This window comes from Zootermopsis nevadensis, unplaced genomic scaffold (genome assembly GCF_977971745.1).
Source record: "Zootermopsis nevadensis isolate Lab colony 2312 unplaced genomic scaffold, Znev_1.0 Znev_ptg000020l, whole genome shotgun sequence".
NCBI lineage: Eukaryota > Metazoa > Arthropoda > Insecta > Blattodea > Termopsidae > Zootermopsis > Zootermopsis nevadensis.
The window spans coordinates 8,257,129-8,276,942 of record NW_028259152.1 but is presented as its reverse complement, the minus strand read 5'-3'; the positions used below and the strand labels follow the sequence as shown (position 1 = coordinate 8,276,942).

At 37.2% G+C, this 19,814-nt stretch overlaps 1 protein-coding gene and 1 long non-coding RNA gene across 8 annotated transcripts in view; one reads left to right on the top strand and one right to left on the bottom strand.

Moving 5' to 3' along the window:
* LOC147873281 (uncharacterized) overlaps positions 1-2,406 on the bottom strand; it is a 62,831-nt gene extending 60,425 nt beyond the window's left edge. The window contains exon 1 of the long non-coding RNA XR_015535957.1: positions 2,129-2,406. This is a non-coding gene — a long non-coding RNA (uncharacterized LOC147873281). The remainder of the gene's footprint in view (positions 1-2,128) is intronic.
* ken (zinc finger and BTB domain-containing ken and barbie protein) overlaps positions 1-19,548 on the top strand; it is a 29,607-nt gene extending 10,059 nt beyond the window's left edge. For all 7 annotated transcript variants that reach the window (XM_087351886.1, XM_087351885.1, XM_087351887.1 and 4 more), the window contains 3 exons: positions 8,394-8,710; positions 9,387-9,962; positions 10,826-19,548. In XM_087351886.1, coding sequence (XP_087208012.1) covers positions 8,411-8,710; positions 9,387-9,962; positions 10,826-11,812 — 1,863 coding nt within the window. In that variant the 5' untranslated portion in view covers positions 8,394-8,410 and the 3' untranslated portion in view covers positions 11,813-19,548. The remainder of the gene's footprint in view (positions 1-8,393; positions 8,711-9,386; positions 9,963-10,825) is intronic.
* Positions 19,549-19,814: the final 266 nt, after the last annotated feature.

Genomic DNA, 19,814 nt, shown 5'->3' with positions numbered 1-19,814 from the left:
GAAGTTCGATTTTTTTTAATATAGAACACTTATTAAAATGTTTCTGAGGGAAGTTAAAAAGGTATGGGGACAGTTTTTTTTCGTGTGATAACAGAAACGGATGAAACTGGCTTCTCATCGCGAATGCCCGGGTTCGCTCTCAGGGTAGTTCATGTGAAATTTGTGGTGTTCAGAGTGGGAAAGGGGAAGGTATTTCTCCTATTCATTTCTACCGTGCTCCGTATTCACTGGCATGTCATGGTGTGGAGGGGTGTGCGACCCATTTCGACGGAGACTTACCGCACACAACAGTTAACAAATACACCGTTTGCCTGTTGCCTTGACTGTTAGCCGGAATGGGGAATACGACACAGGGTACTAAGAATTTGCTACTCCTGCGCGTTTTTATTTATTTATTTACGAAAGGAAGGCATTGGCAGTGGATGTAAACGTTACGATATAATTAGCAGAACTACCGTTTATTAATGTTTTACTTTATTATATCGTAAGAAGTAGTGTAAAGTAGCCACGGTGGGTTAGAACGCTGGCCTTGTAATCCTGGGGTCTCGGGTTCGATTCCCGGCGGTGCCCGAATTTATAACTTGAGTTGGGCAAGGCAACACGGAGTTTTCCTCCCGGGGGCTTCCCCGGTTTCTCCGTGGCATCCCAACAATTACACACACAGAAGAAGGCAATGGCAAACCACTTCTGGATCATCTGCCAAGAACGTATATGAACAGGTCCCAGTCCGAGAAAAGGATGGAAGGATCCTGTTCATATGGACCTGTCGTCAGACAGAACACTAAATAATATAAATAAATAAGAAGTAGTGTAGTGGCAAGAATGAATAAGTTAAAATCGGAATTTTGGCGGAAGGCCAAGTTTGCCTGTCTCTAGTACAAGGATTTATATTGTGTTTTATTTACTGTACTCTGGAAATGAGAAAGATGAATGGGGACCATTGAGTGTTCCGTTTAGTGCATGTCCTAACTCCGCACGTCCCAAGTATTATTAAAAATATTTTTTTTATTTATTGAGGTCATTGTGCGAACAGCTGATCGCTTTTATAAGAATTTCAGAACTATAGAAATTTTCTCGTGAGCATCTACGGCTTATGATCACTTCAGAACAGGCATATCTTTCCTGGAAGTAAAATGTAATTATCCGCCGTGTCAAACGAAAGATACAGATCAGCACATTTTGAATTCTAAAACTCGGCTAACCATTTTGTCTTTTCGGGTACATACGAAAATTTTTAGCGAAACAATGGAAATAATTTGAACTTCCTGCCGTAAATAACCAATTTTTAAATGCTTATGTAAAAGATTCTCATGCGAAAATACACACATTGCAACTGACTCAGAAAAAAAACCTTTTAGAATGAACGTGTAAACATAATGGAACGATGATGTGAGTTTAGGTAATTGTCTTCTGTGTTGTTTCTCCGAAACTGGTATACAGACAGAATACTACGCGGCGTGACAACTCAAACATGTTCATTTGTCTACCACTGGTAAAATGGCAAAGTAGCAAATCACTGTAGGCCAGAGGTTCCCAAACATTTCATAAATTTCACGCCCCCCCTTCCAGAACAAGTGCAAGCAAACAGATTTGACATAAAATTTAGCTATGAGTATACAGCACTGTAAGACAACTAAACTGTCTCAACCAAGCAAAGGATGTTAAAAATGTTTCTCCATATTTCGTTAAAAAAAGTTTTTCATACAAACAACCCCCCTTTCGGGGGGGGGGGGCACACTTTGGGAACCTCTGCTGTAGGCTACTCCGAATGTGACCATGCCGAATAAACGAAAATAAGTTGCCATTTTCTTCAGTTTGATTGGTTTTCATGGGGTATAACCAAGTCTATCTTTTTCTACACTACTATATAATCTACATTATATTCACAGTATAGTTGCCAGTTAGAATGGTTATTGCCATAAGCAGTTAATAATATTCTCATTTATTGCTAGATTAAAATATGTTGGTTACTTAAAGTGGTTTATGTTACAGCTTGCAACTATTTTATGGATTATTTAGTGTCATTTTATCAACTCCCAAATTTATATACGATAGAATGAGATGTGAATGTCATGACTAGTGACTTTGTGGTGCTAGAAGCAGATTCAGTATCTTATATCAAAGTTACCTGACGTTTACGCAGTGGGACTGAGGAAAATCAGGACATATGGTACCCTGGTCGAGATTCGAACCGGGCGTGTCCAGAAAAGAAGTCCTTAATTCACAGGAAGTTAAACTACTTCACAGCAGTATAAAGTTGTTTCTCACAGCCTGACAATACGACTATAAATTTATGTTAAAAGCCACTCCAAACACAAACCTGGATAAGCCACGATTCCTTACACTAACCACACTTTCACTCGCATTTTCAAATGTTGCTGTCCGCTTTAGAATCGAATACAAATGAGTTTGAACTTCGACTGCTGAATGTCTGCTCAGTTTCCTATAAATATCAAATGCAACACCATCTATGGAAGAGATTTATAACTAGGTAAGGTACAAGGCATATTTGGGCAAGGAAACATATATAATTATTCGTGTTTTTTCCGTCTAATCACAATTGTATATAAATAAAATTATACATAAGATATTAAAATATCATTTACATATTTGGTACAACTTTTTACTACATGTTTCGGTTACATTGAACCATCTTCAGGTGTAAAGTTAAAAGTTAAAAATTATATTCTTATAAACTAAAACTTAATTGCTGTTGTTGTGTAACTTCTGATGATGTTTACTTCCAAATTCATTGGAGTGAGGGTATATTTTGAAGTGATAGTGGTTTAACATTGGCCGAGGAAGAGCGTAGATATGTCTTGAAGGTATTCAGAAGTACTAACGTATCCGAGGAGAACTGGATCAATATTGATATTATATCACAAACGCATAAAATCAATAAATGCAACGCAGCTTAGTATATAATAGTGTGTAAAATTAATAGAATTGATAACCTGAAGATGATGTCTTAGTACATCGAAACATGTCGTTTCTAATATGAAGGTTCCAAAATGGAATGTAATATCGTAATACGATAAAAAGAGCACTAAAACATAACATAACGTATTTTATATATTTTATATTTATATTGTGAATGTTATAATATTTTAACAACTCATTTTAATAAGTTTGTGTATAGACGGCCAAAATAAATATGTGCATTCGAATCAACACAAACATGACGCAATTGAGATACAAACAGTAATTAAGTTTTAGTTTATAAGAATATAATTTTTAACTTTTAACTTTACACCTGAAGATGGTTCAATGTAACCGAAACATGTAGTAAAAAGTTGTACCAAATATGTAAATGATATTTTAATATCTTATGTATAATTTTATTTATATACAATTGTGATTAGACGGAAGAAACACGAATAATTAAATTTTAATTCACAATATGACGCAATTATATCAACTTATGAAACATATATAGTTTAGCAAAAAACGTAAGCCTATACAAAGAAGTCTGAAAGTTGAATTTATATAATTAGTAGTTTGCAGATTATTTAATATAATTGTCATGAGTTCCATTTCCTGAGAAGTTCTTTGCATACTTTCGTCCATTTCGCTTTCCTCAAAAGTTCAGTTGAAGGGAAAATTTAAGTGTTTATTTACAGAATCCACGTCTATACTACACCATTCTATTAAAACAGTTCTTTGCCTGCCATTAGAATGTAATCCGTACATGTACTTTATATGAAGTTCAAATCGAACTTCATCATTCTTTTCTTTAGAATCGGCTTATCATATGAACAGTTGAAAAATAGGCTTATAAAAGGTTAATTTGTCCATGTTCCTAAGCACGTGCCATAATGGCGTACAGAAGAGCCCACTGTAGGTCTCTAATCCTACCCAGTCCATAATTTACCTTTATCCTGACATTCCACGTGATATAAGGTATCCAGTTGACAAGGCGTTGATAAAAAATAACAAACCTGTAGGCGAATGCCTTGAAGATAGACTTTATGCCCGGTAAAACACTTTAAAGTCATAATTCAGCATTGAAATGGTTTACCTTCTTGTGAAATCGCAAGGGAAAGTTGCTGCCGTTTGTATGTGTTCTGCAACAACTGAGGGTTCTTGGTCAGCTGAATAACTAACAGCTGATTAGAGGTTAATTAATGGGTCGGGTAAGTAATTAATTAATTAGATACTGTAGTTCTACTGACGATTCTTAGCTCGTTGGTTACTTCTATGATTAGTTATTCATTTGGTTAGTTAACTTATTGGTTGGGTACTTACTTACTTACTTACTTAGTTATTTACTTGGCTAGGTAGTTACTTATTTAGTTTCTTAGTTTATTACTTTGTTGCAGAGTTACATGATTAATTATGTAACTTACTAGGATTCGTATTTGATTAGTTGGGTTTTCGCTAATTTTACGACGACGTATCAATTTGAATGTTATGTAGCGTGTTAGGATGATGGAGAATGGTGAATTGGAGGGGGGGGGGGGGTGCCGGAGAAACTGGCCGTGGTCTATCATGCCATTAGCTTACAGGAACTCGGAAAGAGTGTGAGAAGCCTCTGGTAGTAACGTAGTGCGTATCTGTCTGTCTATCCTTTTGCGCTTTGCATGTTCAGTGTAAGGACCTGCATATTTATGCATTTCATGAAAATTGACAGGTTGCGGGAAGCCTGCTACAAACATTCAATCAGTCTGGATTTTTTGTACCTTGTCCATCGTCTATTGTTATAAAATGCACGTTTCGAGAACTGGATCTGTCTTGGTCTTTAGATGTAATAAAGGGAGCTCTTACTCTGTGGGGTCCGTTAGAATGAGCTTTTATCATCTCCCGTTGACATAACCTGATATCAGGTGCTTATACGTACATATGCAGCCGTTCGGACTTCGGTTGTACAGTGCTTGAGTTTAGCTCATTCTAACGGACAACACAGAGTACTACAGCTGAGGACGAAGACAGACCCAGACAATAACATTGTGCATTTTGTAACATCAGACGATGGGTAAAGTCCAAAAACCCAGCAATCCAGATTGTACTACACCATCGTCAGAACCCTTAGTAATCGATTCGTTGTCTCGTAATTTTAATTTTCGTTCTGATTTATTAATTAGAATTCAATAGGTCCCATTTTTAATTAATTCTGTATACACAGCCTTGCCCCTTCACTGGCCTGAAAGAGTTGAGAATATACAAGGACACAACTCTAATAAGATTAACTTCTGATACCACAAACGAGATTTATCGCTCTGCTATGAACAGTGTCAGTGAAAAAGCTTATACTGAATTTCATTTGTTAATTGAAATCATTTGTGGGATTTTATCATTTGAAGTCATGTCCACATCATATCAGCAACAAAAAAAGTATACCGATTGTGAAGGGTTGTGACGATGGTGAGTTTTTGGACCTAGTTTATCGTCTGTACATCCCACTTCGTTCCTTGTCTAGAACGTAATATGTATGTATATTATGCTTCCCCGAATGCTGGATATCTAAGCCAGTATCATTTCTCCTTGATAATCAGCCGGTAACACTAAGTGATGAAGATAAATTGAGGAAGTTTACATTGTGTAACTTTCACATTCTCGTGTTATTTTGTTCTTTTAAAGATCCAGGTGTTATCCATAAGTTCGTCTTCGAATACCCTCAAAGCACGTTCTTCCCGCCGAGAAAGAGACCAAACATGGTGTCCAGTGTTTGAACACATGTCTCTATAGCAATAACCAAATAACATTGTTACGCGTCGTGTTTATAGCTCATTTGTTTTGTTTGATGTTCCACTGTTTGAGCTGCTTCACATGAATGAGTCTAGTGTGTCGTGGCAGCAATGTTGGTTTTGAAACTGTAAACAGACCTTATAGTAAAACTTAAACAAACATTTGAAACAATATTATACGAACGTTCAAACATTACCTAACCTTTAATCTGTTTTACACGAGTCAAACCGGTGTTTCGCAAATAGTACACCGTTGCATGCTGAATTCTGTTGCGTTACACATAAGACTAGTTCATTAAATGTGTAGCTGTGAGGTGTTGTTTATTTTTGTTTCGCCATTTCATCGACCTGTGGTGATGTTTCTATGTTGAGTTTTTATTGCCCCAGTAAGATTCATATTTATTTATATTTATTATACACTGCAATTATCAGAACTGCTATTTTAATCTTAGCATTTTGTCAGTCACTCTTTATCATTTATTATTACTTGGTCCTGAAATATTACGAAAATTTAAATTTTTCTGGACTATAACGCACAGTACAGAATGAAAGACCTTAATATGAACCTACTTGCGGTTACAAGTTACATTAAATGCACAGGGACTTTTGGTTGTACCCGTATGAAGAAATATGGAACATACATGCCCGCGTACTCACATACTACAAAAATAAAGTAATTCGGTGTACTGCGAGATATAATTATATTCTAGTGTGCTGTCATGTGGGAAACAAATATTGAAGAAACACTGCTTAAACTATTCACTGTTTGTTGACCAGTGTGTCTCGAAAAGCCTAAAAGAAACTTGAAGAACCTAATATTTGTATCTTTGGCCACAGATAATAAACACCAATTTGGAAGGACATGCATTCTTGGCACAAAATGCATACACTGAACGCAAAATGTTTCATATCGGAAAGTAACCATCGGATCAGATTTTCGACTCTAAAAATTGTTGGAGAATTTTAGGTTCAAAATATCCATACTTTACTTGAATGAGCTTTATAAGTTTTATTTCGCAGAAGCGTCTGTTCGTATAAAAACGGGCATAACCGCGTAGTGTAAAATATAATTTTTTTAAAACGAAATTTTTAAAAGATTTTTATATGTGACAAACGAAATACGAATAAAAATAATTTCAGGTTTTGCAATGTGATAGGTTGTCTGTGATGTGATTAGTTGTATGACGAGAGACTTGTATCTTTAAAAAATGTCATAATGGTCAATTAGGTATGCAAAATCGCCAAGATTTTATTTGTAAAACGTGTATACGTAACTGGAATATGCCTTACCATTTTTGTTTGGTTACAGAACTTTACTATCTGCAATTATCATTTTTCAGTGGCTGAATTCACACGGTTTCCTTCTTTGAATGCCTACGACATATATTCGCAGTCACATTTGTCAAAAACTGAAACATAAATATTGTTGATGACGGACACTTTGTAACTCCTAACAGCCCAATGATAACTATATGTAGCACCCGACATGATGCTAAATAACTCGTCATTTCGCCAACAAAATATAGTCACGTGATTCGTTTGGTTCTTACAGTAATCAGTAATCTACATTAAAATACGGATACTTGTAAAAGATGCGGTGTTTAATTGGAGGTAGGAACTAAATATTTAAATATTATTTAGGCCAATCTAATTCTTATCATAAAAATAATCATAAAATCAAAATCCCACTGCCTTTGTCTCAGGTGGCTATTTCTTACAACTTCGTCGTTTGTTTTCATACCATATTGCACTTGTCAAAAGGACGAGTGGGCAAAGCCCAGGAACATTCTGACATAGTGATGCCTTTTCTCCCCTCGAAATAAAGTGTCTCTTATTTCTCACCATGACGTTCTCACTTTTTCATTGCACATACACTAAGACCTTCGTACGACTTCCGGACCGGTATTCGAACCCGTAACTTCCTTAATACGAAACAGAAATGACATCCGCTATACCGCGATGTACAGCGAACTGAAAATGACTGTGAAGGTAAGGATCTTTTCGAAGGCATTGTCTCAACATTCTTCTGGAGAGACTGAGGAAAACCACAGATGATTGAATCCCACTGGGTTACTCCATGTACAAGAAGCATTAACTGCTTGAGTTAATGTGCTCACTACGGCATATGCTGATGTCTCTTTGAATGCTTAATTCTTAGGTTATTTAATGACACTTTTTAATTGCAGAGGTTATATAGCTGGTAAGAATTTTGAGAGATGAGCCGGGATAGCTCAGTCAGTATAGTGACTAGCTACGGGCTGAACGGCCTGGGTTCGATCTCCGACGGGGGCAGAGGATTTTTCCTCTAGCCTCTGCGTCCAGACCGGCTCTGGGGCCCACCCAGCCTCCTCTACAATGGGTACCGGGGTCCTTTCCCGGGGGTAAAGCCGGCCGGGGCGTGATGCTGACCACTCACTCCCTTCTAGTGCCGAGGTCAAGAAAGAGAGGAGCTATACCTCCACTCACCCCAAGCGCGTCATGGGACAAACTTTACTTTACTAAGAATTTTGAGAGAGTTGTGGCCAGTTTCATGGTATTATCCTGACACTTGCCTGGGGAGATCCAGACAATATTTATACCATCATGACTTTCAGAGTCTTGTCTATGATAAAAGGACTCACCACATGATGGTGATGTTATTAAGATAAGAGAGACTTTTATATCCTAGCTGAATTTTGTATAGTTAAGGTGTTTGTTCTTTACCCACAGACTGGCAACGCCAGACAATGTTTGACAGCAGCGGTCTTCTGACCCTGCACTATGGCAAGCATCATACTACTCTGATCGACGAGATCCGTGCTTGGTTTGATGGCGAATGCTTTGCTGATGTTGCACTTGTGTGTGAGGGGAAAGAAACATTAAGGGCACATCGTCTTGTTTTGGCATCATCCAGTCCTCTTATCAAGCAGGTTCTTCAAGAGACTCCGTCTGCTGAGAGCCCAGTCATCATCCAGTTCCCTGGTGTGCGTGCCGCAGATATGAGGCTGTTGCTGGATTTCCTGTACACTGGCCAGGCTTATGTTCACGTATGTACAGTATTTTATGACATAGAAGATTTTGAAAGGAATCAACAGGAAATTTACGTTATTTCGTGGCAGCAAGTATGAAGATGGCTTTCTTCTGGGTTGTAGCGCCATGTAGTCTGGTAAAAGTTTACCTACATTTCAGAGGCAAATGTCAATTAATGTCTACCAGACTACATCATACAATAACCCAGAAGACAGCCATAATCAACAATAAGTATCATTCCTTATACAACATCATGTTTAGGTGATACATGTGTAGATATGTACATACAGATATATATACACACACATACACACACATTTTTTTCTTCTCTGCATTGAAACCCATTGCTTTATTTATAAAAAATTGTTTTGGTCTTCAAATTCCACTTTGAAGGTGACAATCCTGAATTCTAGATACGTTTACCCAGTAATTAGCTGTCTGATAATAAAACTGGAAGACTAAACTCCGCTCATGTCAAAAGACCACCGTTTGACACAATCCTTTGCTAGTTTTATCCATCTCCCATCCACAAACTGTTTCCCTAAACTCCATCTTAATATTATCGTCCAAATCTCCTTCTTGTTCCTTCAAGTGGAAGCTGTTTCGAGGTTTCCAAGCCATTCAATCTCTCTATCTAACCTATATGCCTGTGAAATATATAAAATTAATTGTATAAACATAATTGGTTTTCAGTCACGTGATGTTGATGGTTTACGTGAACTTATCCAGCTTCTTCAGATCAAATCTGACTTCCTGGATGAAAAACAGTCAGAACCTCATGCAGCGCAGTCACAAGAAAAAGAATCTCAAAGACAATGTGAAGCCCAGCTTAGTGAAAGTTCCACAAACTCTGAACCTAATGGCAGGGAAGTATCAGGGAAAGTCATAAGGGACGGTGATAAACAGCAAAGTACAGATGAGATCTTAAGTGAGTGCGGTGGTTCCACGGACAAGTGCGATGCTAAAATTGGGGTTCAGGAATTTCCATTGGCAGCAGTGACAGTGAAGAAAGAAATTCCAGAAGAAGGCGACGAGACAGAGGATGGCGAAAGAGATATGAGGGGTGAAGATAACATTCAGGATAAAGTGCGACAGCAGAGGTTCATACCGGTCAGGAGACGTAGTTCACTGAATCCAGTGAACCTCTCACTGTCTAATCCTGAGCACAGCAGTGACTCGCCACCATCTCCAAGTCGTGTTAGAAGTGCAGATGTAGGCGAGCATAGTGAGTTGCATGGTGATGCGTCAGATAGAGACACAGTCACAAAGGTTTGTTGTTATCAGGTTGCTTCTCTTAATAAGTGCGTAGCTGCATAAGTATTGTGTGAAAACTATGATTGCTATATTGTGTGGACAGTAGGATGTTTATATTCTACCAATCACAGCTGTGATATTTTAAGTTTAAGAAATGTAGGGTTAGCTGAAAGCTTTTTTTGCATCAAATCCTTCAACTGTGGCCACCACCTTACAGTGTGCCTGGTAGAATTTCTGTTTGCGTGAGTGTAATGCAAAACTGGGAAAATAACTATTCTAAGATATCTGTAAAAGCAAACGTGTCATTTTTGTACTACAAGTATGACACACAAAATCAAATATTTTGATACTTTGGAATGCCCATAATTTTTGGGGTTATATTTAATTAAATAATTTATTAGTTTTAGTATGTCAGCAAACTCTCACATTTATAATTCTTTTAATTTTGTTATGATGGCTTGTGAATTCCGGCACTGATGCTACAATGTCTGAAATCTTCAGTTAAGCCCCTTTTTACCTCAGTATGATGATGATCATACAAGAGAATGCACGTGATAGAATTTTTTTGTCTTTTCATAAATTGAAGATATTGAACTTTAAGTTGTAAGTCCCATAATGCTTCAACAAAATTATGCTATCCAATATTTAATTATAATTCTTCAAGAAGGCTTTAATCCAAATTTTTGGACCAGTGAATTGAAAGAGGTGGCATTCTTATTCTCGAAGTCTAACCTGGCCCTGTTAGGTTTCTTGTAGAGGACACATTAAGCTTTGAAAGATATTTGAGACTAAAAGAATATACTATTGTAAGTCAATATTATGAAATATAACCCTTTCAAATATTGGCGTTAAATTCTTATGGACTTGTTTATTTGCAGCCTTCAAGGCGTAAGAAGCCAACAGGTGTCCATATTGTCAGAGACTTCCCACTAGGGACTGAAAGTGATGAGAGACAGCAACCCCTTGATAAGACCCTGACATCTCTTCTTCCACTCGATATTCCCCACCTTCACCATCGAACCAAGAGAAAGCCACACTTCACCAGTTTATATTCTGACCCAGAACCAGAGAGTAAACTGGCAGAGGATGTAGGGAAATCTTCTGATACATTGCAGACATCACCTGACAACTATGTGGTCACTCCACATCGTAAACGTCGCCCAGGCTTTCACAACTCCCCTGCGCAGAACCCACCATTTGTTCCTTTGTGTCCATCCTATATTGATGATATCCCGGCTTCACATCGTGGCCGTGGTCCTCCCAGCCACCTATCTCTCCCATTGGCTGCCTCATCAGCACCACAATACCTCGATCGTCCCGCCTCTTCACCAGGAACCAGAGATCTAACTTCCCCACAACAACATGGCCCTGAAGAAGTCAAGTACCGACCACCCAGTGGAGACGGCAGCTTGTCAAGCTCAGCTGAGTTCGGAGCAAGAGAAATAGCAGCAGGATGGGGTCCTTGGGCAATTTGTCAAGCCCAGGTAAATCCAGTTGGGGGGGAAACACTCAGCGGCGAAGGTGGCTCAGCAACGTCCTTGGCACCTGGGAAAGCCCCGCCAGTTAGAGAATATCGTTGTGAGTACTGCGGTAAACAGTTCGGCATGAGCTGGAACCTCAAGACACATTTACGCGTGCATACTGGTGAAAAACCATTTGCGTGTCGATTGTGTGTGGCCATGTTCAAGCAGAAAGCACACTTATTGAAACATCTATGCTCGGTGCATCGAAATGTAATCAGCGAAGGAGGTGAAGGTCGGTTTAACTGCTGTTTCTGTGAAGTTGCATTTGAAAGTTTGCAGGAGCTAATTAGACATTTATCAGGTCCACACAACAATCTTCTGCTCAGCAAGAATTTGCAATGATGCGTTACATTCAACATGTTGTGTCTGCATAGGTACAGAGTGGGCTAGAAGTCACAACTGCGACACATACAGCACAATCAGAAAGTTGTGCAACCCAACAGAGATATATATATTTTTTTGTTATTTATTTATTTATTTTTGGTCTATTCAATGACAGCATTGTCAAATGATAAGGTGAATAATGAATTTGAAGGGGATATGGAAGGAAGTGGTTATGGCCTCTTTTAAGATGCTATCCCAGAGGGATTGAGGATAACCATTATAAGGCTCAGTCAGGATAGCTGGTCTCCAGGCCAAGATTTGAATCTAGGTCCTGAATATGAAGTAGGAGTGCTAAATATTCAACTGCAATGCTAATCTGTTTTTGGTCGATTCATTTTTGTTAATATTATTTTTCTTTTTTACTTATTTTAATTTATCAATATCATCCTTAACACAGCAATGTATTTATTCACAAATTATGTTGAAAGTAATTCCTTCTTTACAACTCAGATTCATTGTGGATCAGTTCTTGTCATTGATGTTGCTATCTTACAGAGAATTATCAGTGAGACTGTACGTTGTCAACGTACTCAGAGGCAGATGATCTGGAAATACTTGTCTGTATGAATATATTTTTGCAGTCTGTAAAATCAGGGTATAAAGTATTCAGTGATGAACATACAGTGTCCTTGTGAGTAACATAATATTTGCTGTAAGAGGGTTCACATCATGTGTTAGAATACAAGAGTGCTGCCTCACACATCGTCTTATTTTGTAATTTTCTGTGAGAAAAATACCTGAATAGTGTGGGTTGTGTTCCTTTCTGATAAAACTGTACCTTACGAAGTGTCATAATTGTTAAGTATTTTTTTATTATCCCATGTTCATAAATATAGTCTGGCATTTTCATAAAAACATTGTGCTATTTTAATTAAGTAGTACCTCAACAAAAGTTATAAATTATGAATGTAGTACTGTGGTGGGTCTCCCAACTGGCTTCTTAGGATTCTTTTAGTCTGCAATATTTTCATGACCATTTCCAAAGAGATAAACCAGTCAGACATGCCTTCTTTGTTGTTATATAAACACATTAAATGGTACTTGTGACACTGAATTTATTTCAGATATGTAGAGGAGTTCAAAATGAGCCGGGATAGCTCAGTCAGTATAGTGACTAGCTACGGGCTGGACGACTGGGGTTCGATCCCCGACAGGGCCAGAGGATTTTTCCTCTGCGTCCAGACCGGCTCTGGGGCCCACCCAGCCTCCTCTACAATGGGTACCGGGGTCCTTTCCCGGGGGTAAAGCCGGCCGGGGCGTGATGCTGACCACTCACCCCCATCTAGTGCCGAGGTCAAGAAAGAGAGGCGCTATACCTCCACTCATCCCAAGTGCCTGTATGGCACGTAGCAGGACAAACTTTACTTTTTAGAGGAGTTCAAAAAATATATTTATACCATTTACAAAGTTTATTTCTTATATATTTCTTAATCATATAACCAAACTGAAATTGTGACTTCTCGACCACCAAGTACACATCAGTAGTGAAGGGGAATGATGGTTGAGCTTTTATTTAAGTTCACACACAAACTCATGTATTCTTGACATGAGTTTAATTTATGAAAGGAAGAATCTGTAGTAGTAAAACTATTAAAATTATTTACTGTTGTCATGATAGGTTTCAATAGTATGTGTGTTTGTGACATGTCACAGTGCAAACATTGCAAGTTGAATTACAGTGGCTTATCAGTTATCACATCACAACAAAATATTTTGCACATTCACCATGTTATTTATTATTTTCCTAAAAAATTATCTGATTCATATAATACCAGCATGGGCAGGTCTGCAATGATGTGCATACTGAGTTTCATAAAAATTGGAAATTTAATATACAGGTGTCCCTAAATGAGCTGTGTGACAAAGTGACAGACAGACAAACCAACAGACACAGCTTCTAATACGGTTCTGAAGAGAAACCACATTTTTTACAAACCTAACATCAGTTATAACCACAATCAAAACATTGAAGTGGAAAATGGGGTCCAAATGTTAATCTTGGAATAGTTATACAGCTTAGAAAAATAAAGTTATTTTGCTTTATTTCATTAAACTGCAAAACATAAATGCAAAATTAAGAGATGGATATACAATATACAAAATGCCATTCAGCTCTTCTAATACTGCCTAAAATTTACTGTAATACCTTTATAATTATTAGAATAAAGAGTACTACTTATTTGCCTGGCACACTACCTGACACCATGTTGACAAGGCGTACTATCTTAACAATATATATTACATCTCAGAAATCTTATATACCCGCAAAAAATTGATTTTTCTATATTCAGCAATTTCAACATTAGAAACTTATGTAAATGGCCTATAAATTAAAAAAATGTCAAGTCATAGGTTTAAGGGCTCTAAAATTATGTCTAAACAATTTATAAGGGAAAAAGAGAGAATTGTACATAAGGCAGATTAAATACTTATGCACCTGATGGAGATTACAAAAGATCATTAGTCAGGGCACAGAAGATCATGAACACTGAGAAACACAATCCCACCAAGTGCTGAAAGCCTGTCACTTAGAATCTATAATATGCTGGTATAACAAATCACGTACTTCGGTGTGCCTTCCTCCAAGACAAATATATATGAAATATAAGGAAACTCCACAAAGTAGGGGTCCCTAGTGGTTGAACAAGATGGCAGCCATTACCTTGCAGGTGGATGTTAGGGCCTAGAAATTTTGTCACAGGGGACTACTGTATTTTGATTTATTTGTAGTGGTGACACAAACTTTCAACAGTGACCATTTGATGGCCAGATTTTTATTGAACCTTGACATGTAATCAATCAGCCTCAGGTTTCTGTTGAATGTCCCCTGTTTAAATATTTGACTAGATGTTGAAGTAAAATATTCATGATCACCAGATATGCTCTAACAACATTGCACATTCAAATAAAGATCAGAATTTATTATGTTTCTCCTTATAGCATGGCCACTTCTATCAAAAAGACATGTATCTCTTACAAGATGAGGCATATTTTTTAGCCATATTTTTGGAAACATATCTGAGAAATTATAAACGTATTCAATGATGCAGAAAAAAGGAATCCAAGGGCTGAAATAAAACTTAGTGGTAGCACCTTTAGTACCGAGGTGCTACCACCAGGACCAGAGTGAAGGGCATTAAATGAGTTTTGTGTGTGAATCATATTAATTCTTTCCACTTCAAACCTGTTGAACCTTTCGTTGTAACAAAAAAATTGGCAACAAAAGAACCAACAGCTTGGACTTCACACTTGACAGTGACAGATGACAACTAAATACTGACATGAGAGTGGAAAGGGTTCAGCAATGTCACTTGAAGTAAGAAACATGTTTGCATGTGTTGATAGTTTTAAACTTTGTCAAATTTGTATTCTTAATAATCGACAGACTGTGAAGACAGTGGCCTATAATGTACAATTGTCACTAATACCCAACATTTAATGTTTCACCAGAGTAGGGGGGAAAAAAGGAAGAAAGGAATGTGATAGACCAGGGTCTCCTGGATCATTGCCTTAAGAATGGATTTCAGATCGGTTTTAGTTTGTGTATTGTAATACTAGGTAGATGATATACTATATTTATTTGCACAAATGATTATTTTTCTGTTGTTGAAAAGCCATACATAGCTTTAACTGTTGACAATAGCAAACATTCAGACAAGGGCAGTTATTTCTATGTTATTTCCTATGTTTAGTATAGAAAGGGTTACCCAAACAAACATTTTTCATGATTTCAAATAGCGTTATCATGTTCTACAGGTGATTATTTTATAATTGTGGCTGTGCAAGAAACACATCACTGTCATGGCTTTGGGATGAACAGGGGCATTGATTTTTCTCTCTGCTGCCATGACTGTTCGATAGCAGCACTGGGGAGCATGTGGCCTTCTTTCTAATCAGAACATAATGATCATCTGCTGACATTTCCACTGGGGTGGGTTGTCTTGTGACAAAGTCTATTCCATTCATCTTGTCCTTGGTCTCTCCAATTTTCATATATTCACCATCTTCATTTCAGTTAGTTCCAAAGGAATCCAGTTGTTACTTATATTTTCCTTGTAATGTTTCTGCTTTTATTTATTTTATTTCTCATTTCAAATGTTAACCTTCCTTGTTTGTTTCTTAATACTCCATAGAAAGTTCATCTCTATTGCTGTAACCTGCTTACATCTTTGTCTTAAAACAGGCAAATGAATTGAAGGTGCATGTCTTCTGGGATGTTTCACTGTGTAGTCTGGTAGAAGTTTACTGACACCCACATGTGCTTGCTCTTCCATCATCAGGGCAGTCACTCAACAAAGTACACAGTGCAACATCCCAGAAGACACATCATCTTCATACTTGCAGCCATAAGAACCTAAAATCTCACCAGCTTTAGCCTCCAACAGTTTAATAAAGTTCCTCTCTGTTATTTCTTCTCAGATTTTAACATTTTATGATTGAAGGAGGGGAATTCAAAATTATGCTTAAAACACTTGCAAATAAATATGGTATACATGATACAATTTAAACAGTCTTTTGTTTGCAAATAATGCATTAATCAGTGTCTTGCAACAAATCTAGTGGTCCAGTTTGCGTTATGTGCATTTATACACTGCCATAAGGACTGTCAGTTGTCTTAGGTTGCATTGTAAAGCAACACGAATATTATTAGAGTCTGATAATGCAATATGTAAATATTTTAGATTCTATAAACCCTTCAAGAGCTTTTTAATCCAAACATTATTCCTGTTTTTGCACTTTATCTCGAGTCAGATATAAGAGAAAGAATTTATTACTCAGTACAGTTTACTCTTTATCATAAAGGAATAGGGAATTTAAAACCCTGTATTACGAGGCAACCAACTGGACTTTAATGTTTGTGTTAATGGAACACATGGCCAGCTGAATCATGTGTGATCCACAGTGGATGGATTTGGTAAAGGTTAATGTTCATTTTTTTGAGCTGTCCCGTGTAAGTTCATTTATTTGTCTTCAAATAAATTACAAGTTCCAACTGACCAATAAAACCCATGTTCTAGTATATAATTCTCAGTATTTTATGTGTTATTTGCACAAAGTACATAAGTGAACACACGTAGAGAAAGTTATGTATCTTTTAAATGCCAGAACTACTGAATGGATTTCTGGGAATTTTGATATTAAGCAGGGCTGCGATGTAATTTGCTAAATTAGTTTCATTTTGAAGATTTCTGTCTTCTGGGTTGTTGCTCTGTGCAGTCTGGTCAATTTGGTTTTTGTCAATCTAGAATAATCTCTATACCTTACACAAAACTTACATCAAACCTGTGGAGATTCTAAAAGTGCCCCATAATATAAAAATGTTCTAAATCAGAAATGTAAGTATGGAATACTTTTTTATTTTTATGTATGAGTATTAAAATATAGGGTCTGTGATTGCACAGTTGTTAACTTATGAGTACTAAAATTTATAGCATACAGCATAACATAATTTGGAACAAGAACACATTACTTTGTTAAACATAAATTGTTGATCTCAGAGACATACTGTGCGTGTGTGTGGTTTTTTTTTTTGTGTGTGTGTGTTGTATTATGTTCCAATCTTTCATACAATGAGCACTTTTGAGAAAATTTATAAATCTGAGTTTCATATAAAATAGAAGTTATATTGAACCGATGTGAATAAAAATTAAATTATTCTGACATTTTGTGTAGACCCAAAATCAGTTCAGTTTGAAACACGAAATACATAGACAGACAGACAAACACATCATATTATGTGCTCATTTCATGCATTTGAAGTAAAGAACTAACAAGAAACTGTATCATAAATACCACATCTCTAAGTTCAGATATTGTTTAGAAATACATGTAAACACACGGCATGTTTGAAGATGATAAAGTGCAAGAACAGAAATCCAGTAAACTCGCTGTCTGACAATCATATTGTTGATTTGCCAGTAACTCACCAGGCCAATTGGCGTTCTGCTGGTTCTTCAGTCAGTAAGAGTAAGTTCATGCAATAATGATAAATATGTTGTTTTTTGTTAGAAAAATGGTTATGTTATTTGTTAATACTTTAGAGTACAGTTTTACTGTTAGCAGGCATGTACTCTATAAATAGTTATTGTTAAGTTATACTTGAGGGAATAAATTAAAATGTAATTGCATTTTTAAAACTAGGTCCATAATGGGTTAACACAAATTGTTTGTGTATAGTAGTTTCCAATGTTTCTGGTAACAACAAATTGTTGGATCAAACAACATTTTAAATTCTGTGTGTATATATTTATAAAAATTTTCATATTTTTTCCCCTAACTTTCGTAATTTGATCCACTCATATTTTCTACACTGCCAACCTATACATATTCTGTTTTGCAAATTTAAAAGGTAGGTTAAATAGAAACCTGCCAAAAGCTGATTATCAGGGACATAACATATATTTGGTCATGCCATGCAGTCACTGTAGCCATTGAAGATACCATCGAGTCACCAACAACTCTGTACCTTTCTCATAGAATTTCATAGAATGCTGTTAATACCGATCACATTCAACCAGCTTCACGTAAGCAACAACTGAAATTGTTATCCCTTGAGTGCCTTTTGTAGGTGTGTGAAGATACGAAGGTAGTACAAGCAGGAGTCTCTTGTTGGAACATGTTTGTGTCCTGAATTTTTATTATCACAGGAACTGTGGGTGTTTCCACGGCAAGTTTCTACTGGCAAACCCCCCCCCCCCCCCAAAAAAAAAAAAGTTAAATTAACATGTCTGAGGCTCATTGAGATCCCAGAGTAAGCACTGGCTCACTGTGATGCAGACTACTCTCCTCCATGTACACCTTCACAATGCGATTAGGCACAGGGACAATTTTGTCTTACATTTCTGATCTCACAGTTTTATGAAAGGGCGTAACTGCAAACTGTGGCATGCAGGATAAGGTGCTCAAGTCTGTCAACTTTTTGGATCAAGGGAAAGGAAAAACCATATTAATTACCATTTCTGTGCTAGTATTCAGTGACTATCTGAAACCTGGCCACTAATTACAATTTCCATGCTACTGTGTAGCTACTATGTGAAACAGCGACTATTACCCAGTGACTGTTTACAGTTCCTGTGCTAGTGTATGGTTAGTATTTGGGACTTGGCCACTATTTACAATTTTTGTGCTATTATCCAGATACCATATGAGAGACAGCCACTACCTGCAATTCCTATATTATTACCCACCTATTATTTGAGACCCAGTCACTATTTACAGTTTCTGTGCCAGTACCCCTGTATAATTAAAGCTCTTGTTTGCAAACATTTATGGTTTGTTCTTTCGAGACATTTGTGTTTTCTCCGCAAGAAACTTACCACAGTTCCTCACGTGACCGCGTAAAAGTGTTCTCTCATTTTTAAGATTCAAAGATAATGAATCTGAAGTCATGCTGTTTGTTTAACTTTGAATTATTTAGGTTTTTATTTCTGGTGGTGGATGATAATTTTAAAATGTAACATAATTAGAACAGAAATGTACAAATGTAACAAGGCAAGCAAATGGTACAGTTTACAGTTCAGTGTGATATGATTGTATATTTGTATTCTAGTGTGCTAGAATGACTGTCTGGGAGACAATGCATATGACATGCCATGCATGTTCATTGTACATAGGCTTCTTTCCGTGGCATTTCTTCACCCAGTGTGTCTGGCCAATGCATGTAGTGTTGATAATTAAATATCATTTGAATGGAATCGGATTATTTTTTTTATTTCACGCCTTAGCTATGATTTTATATTTATGTTGAACTTGATTTCTACTCGGAGGGAAGAATTAAGTACCAAGGACAAAAGTGAAGTCTGAGCCGGGATAGCTCAGTCAGTATAGTGACTAGCTACGGGCTGGGCGACAGGTTCGATCCCCGACGGGGAGGAGGATTTTTCCTCTAACCTCTGCATCCAGACCGGCTCTGGGGCCCACCCAGCCTCCTCTACAATGGGTACCGGGGTCCTTTCCCGGG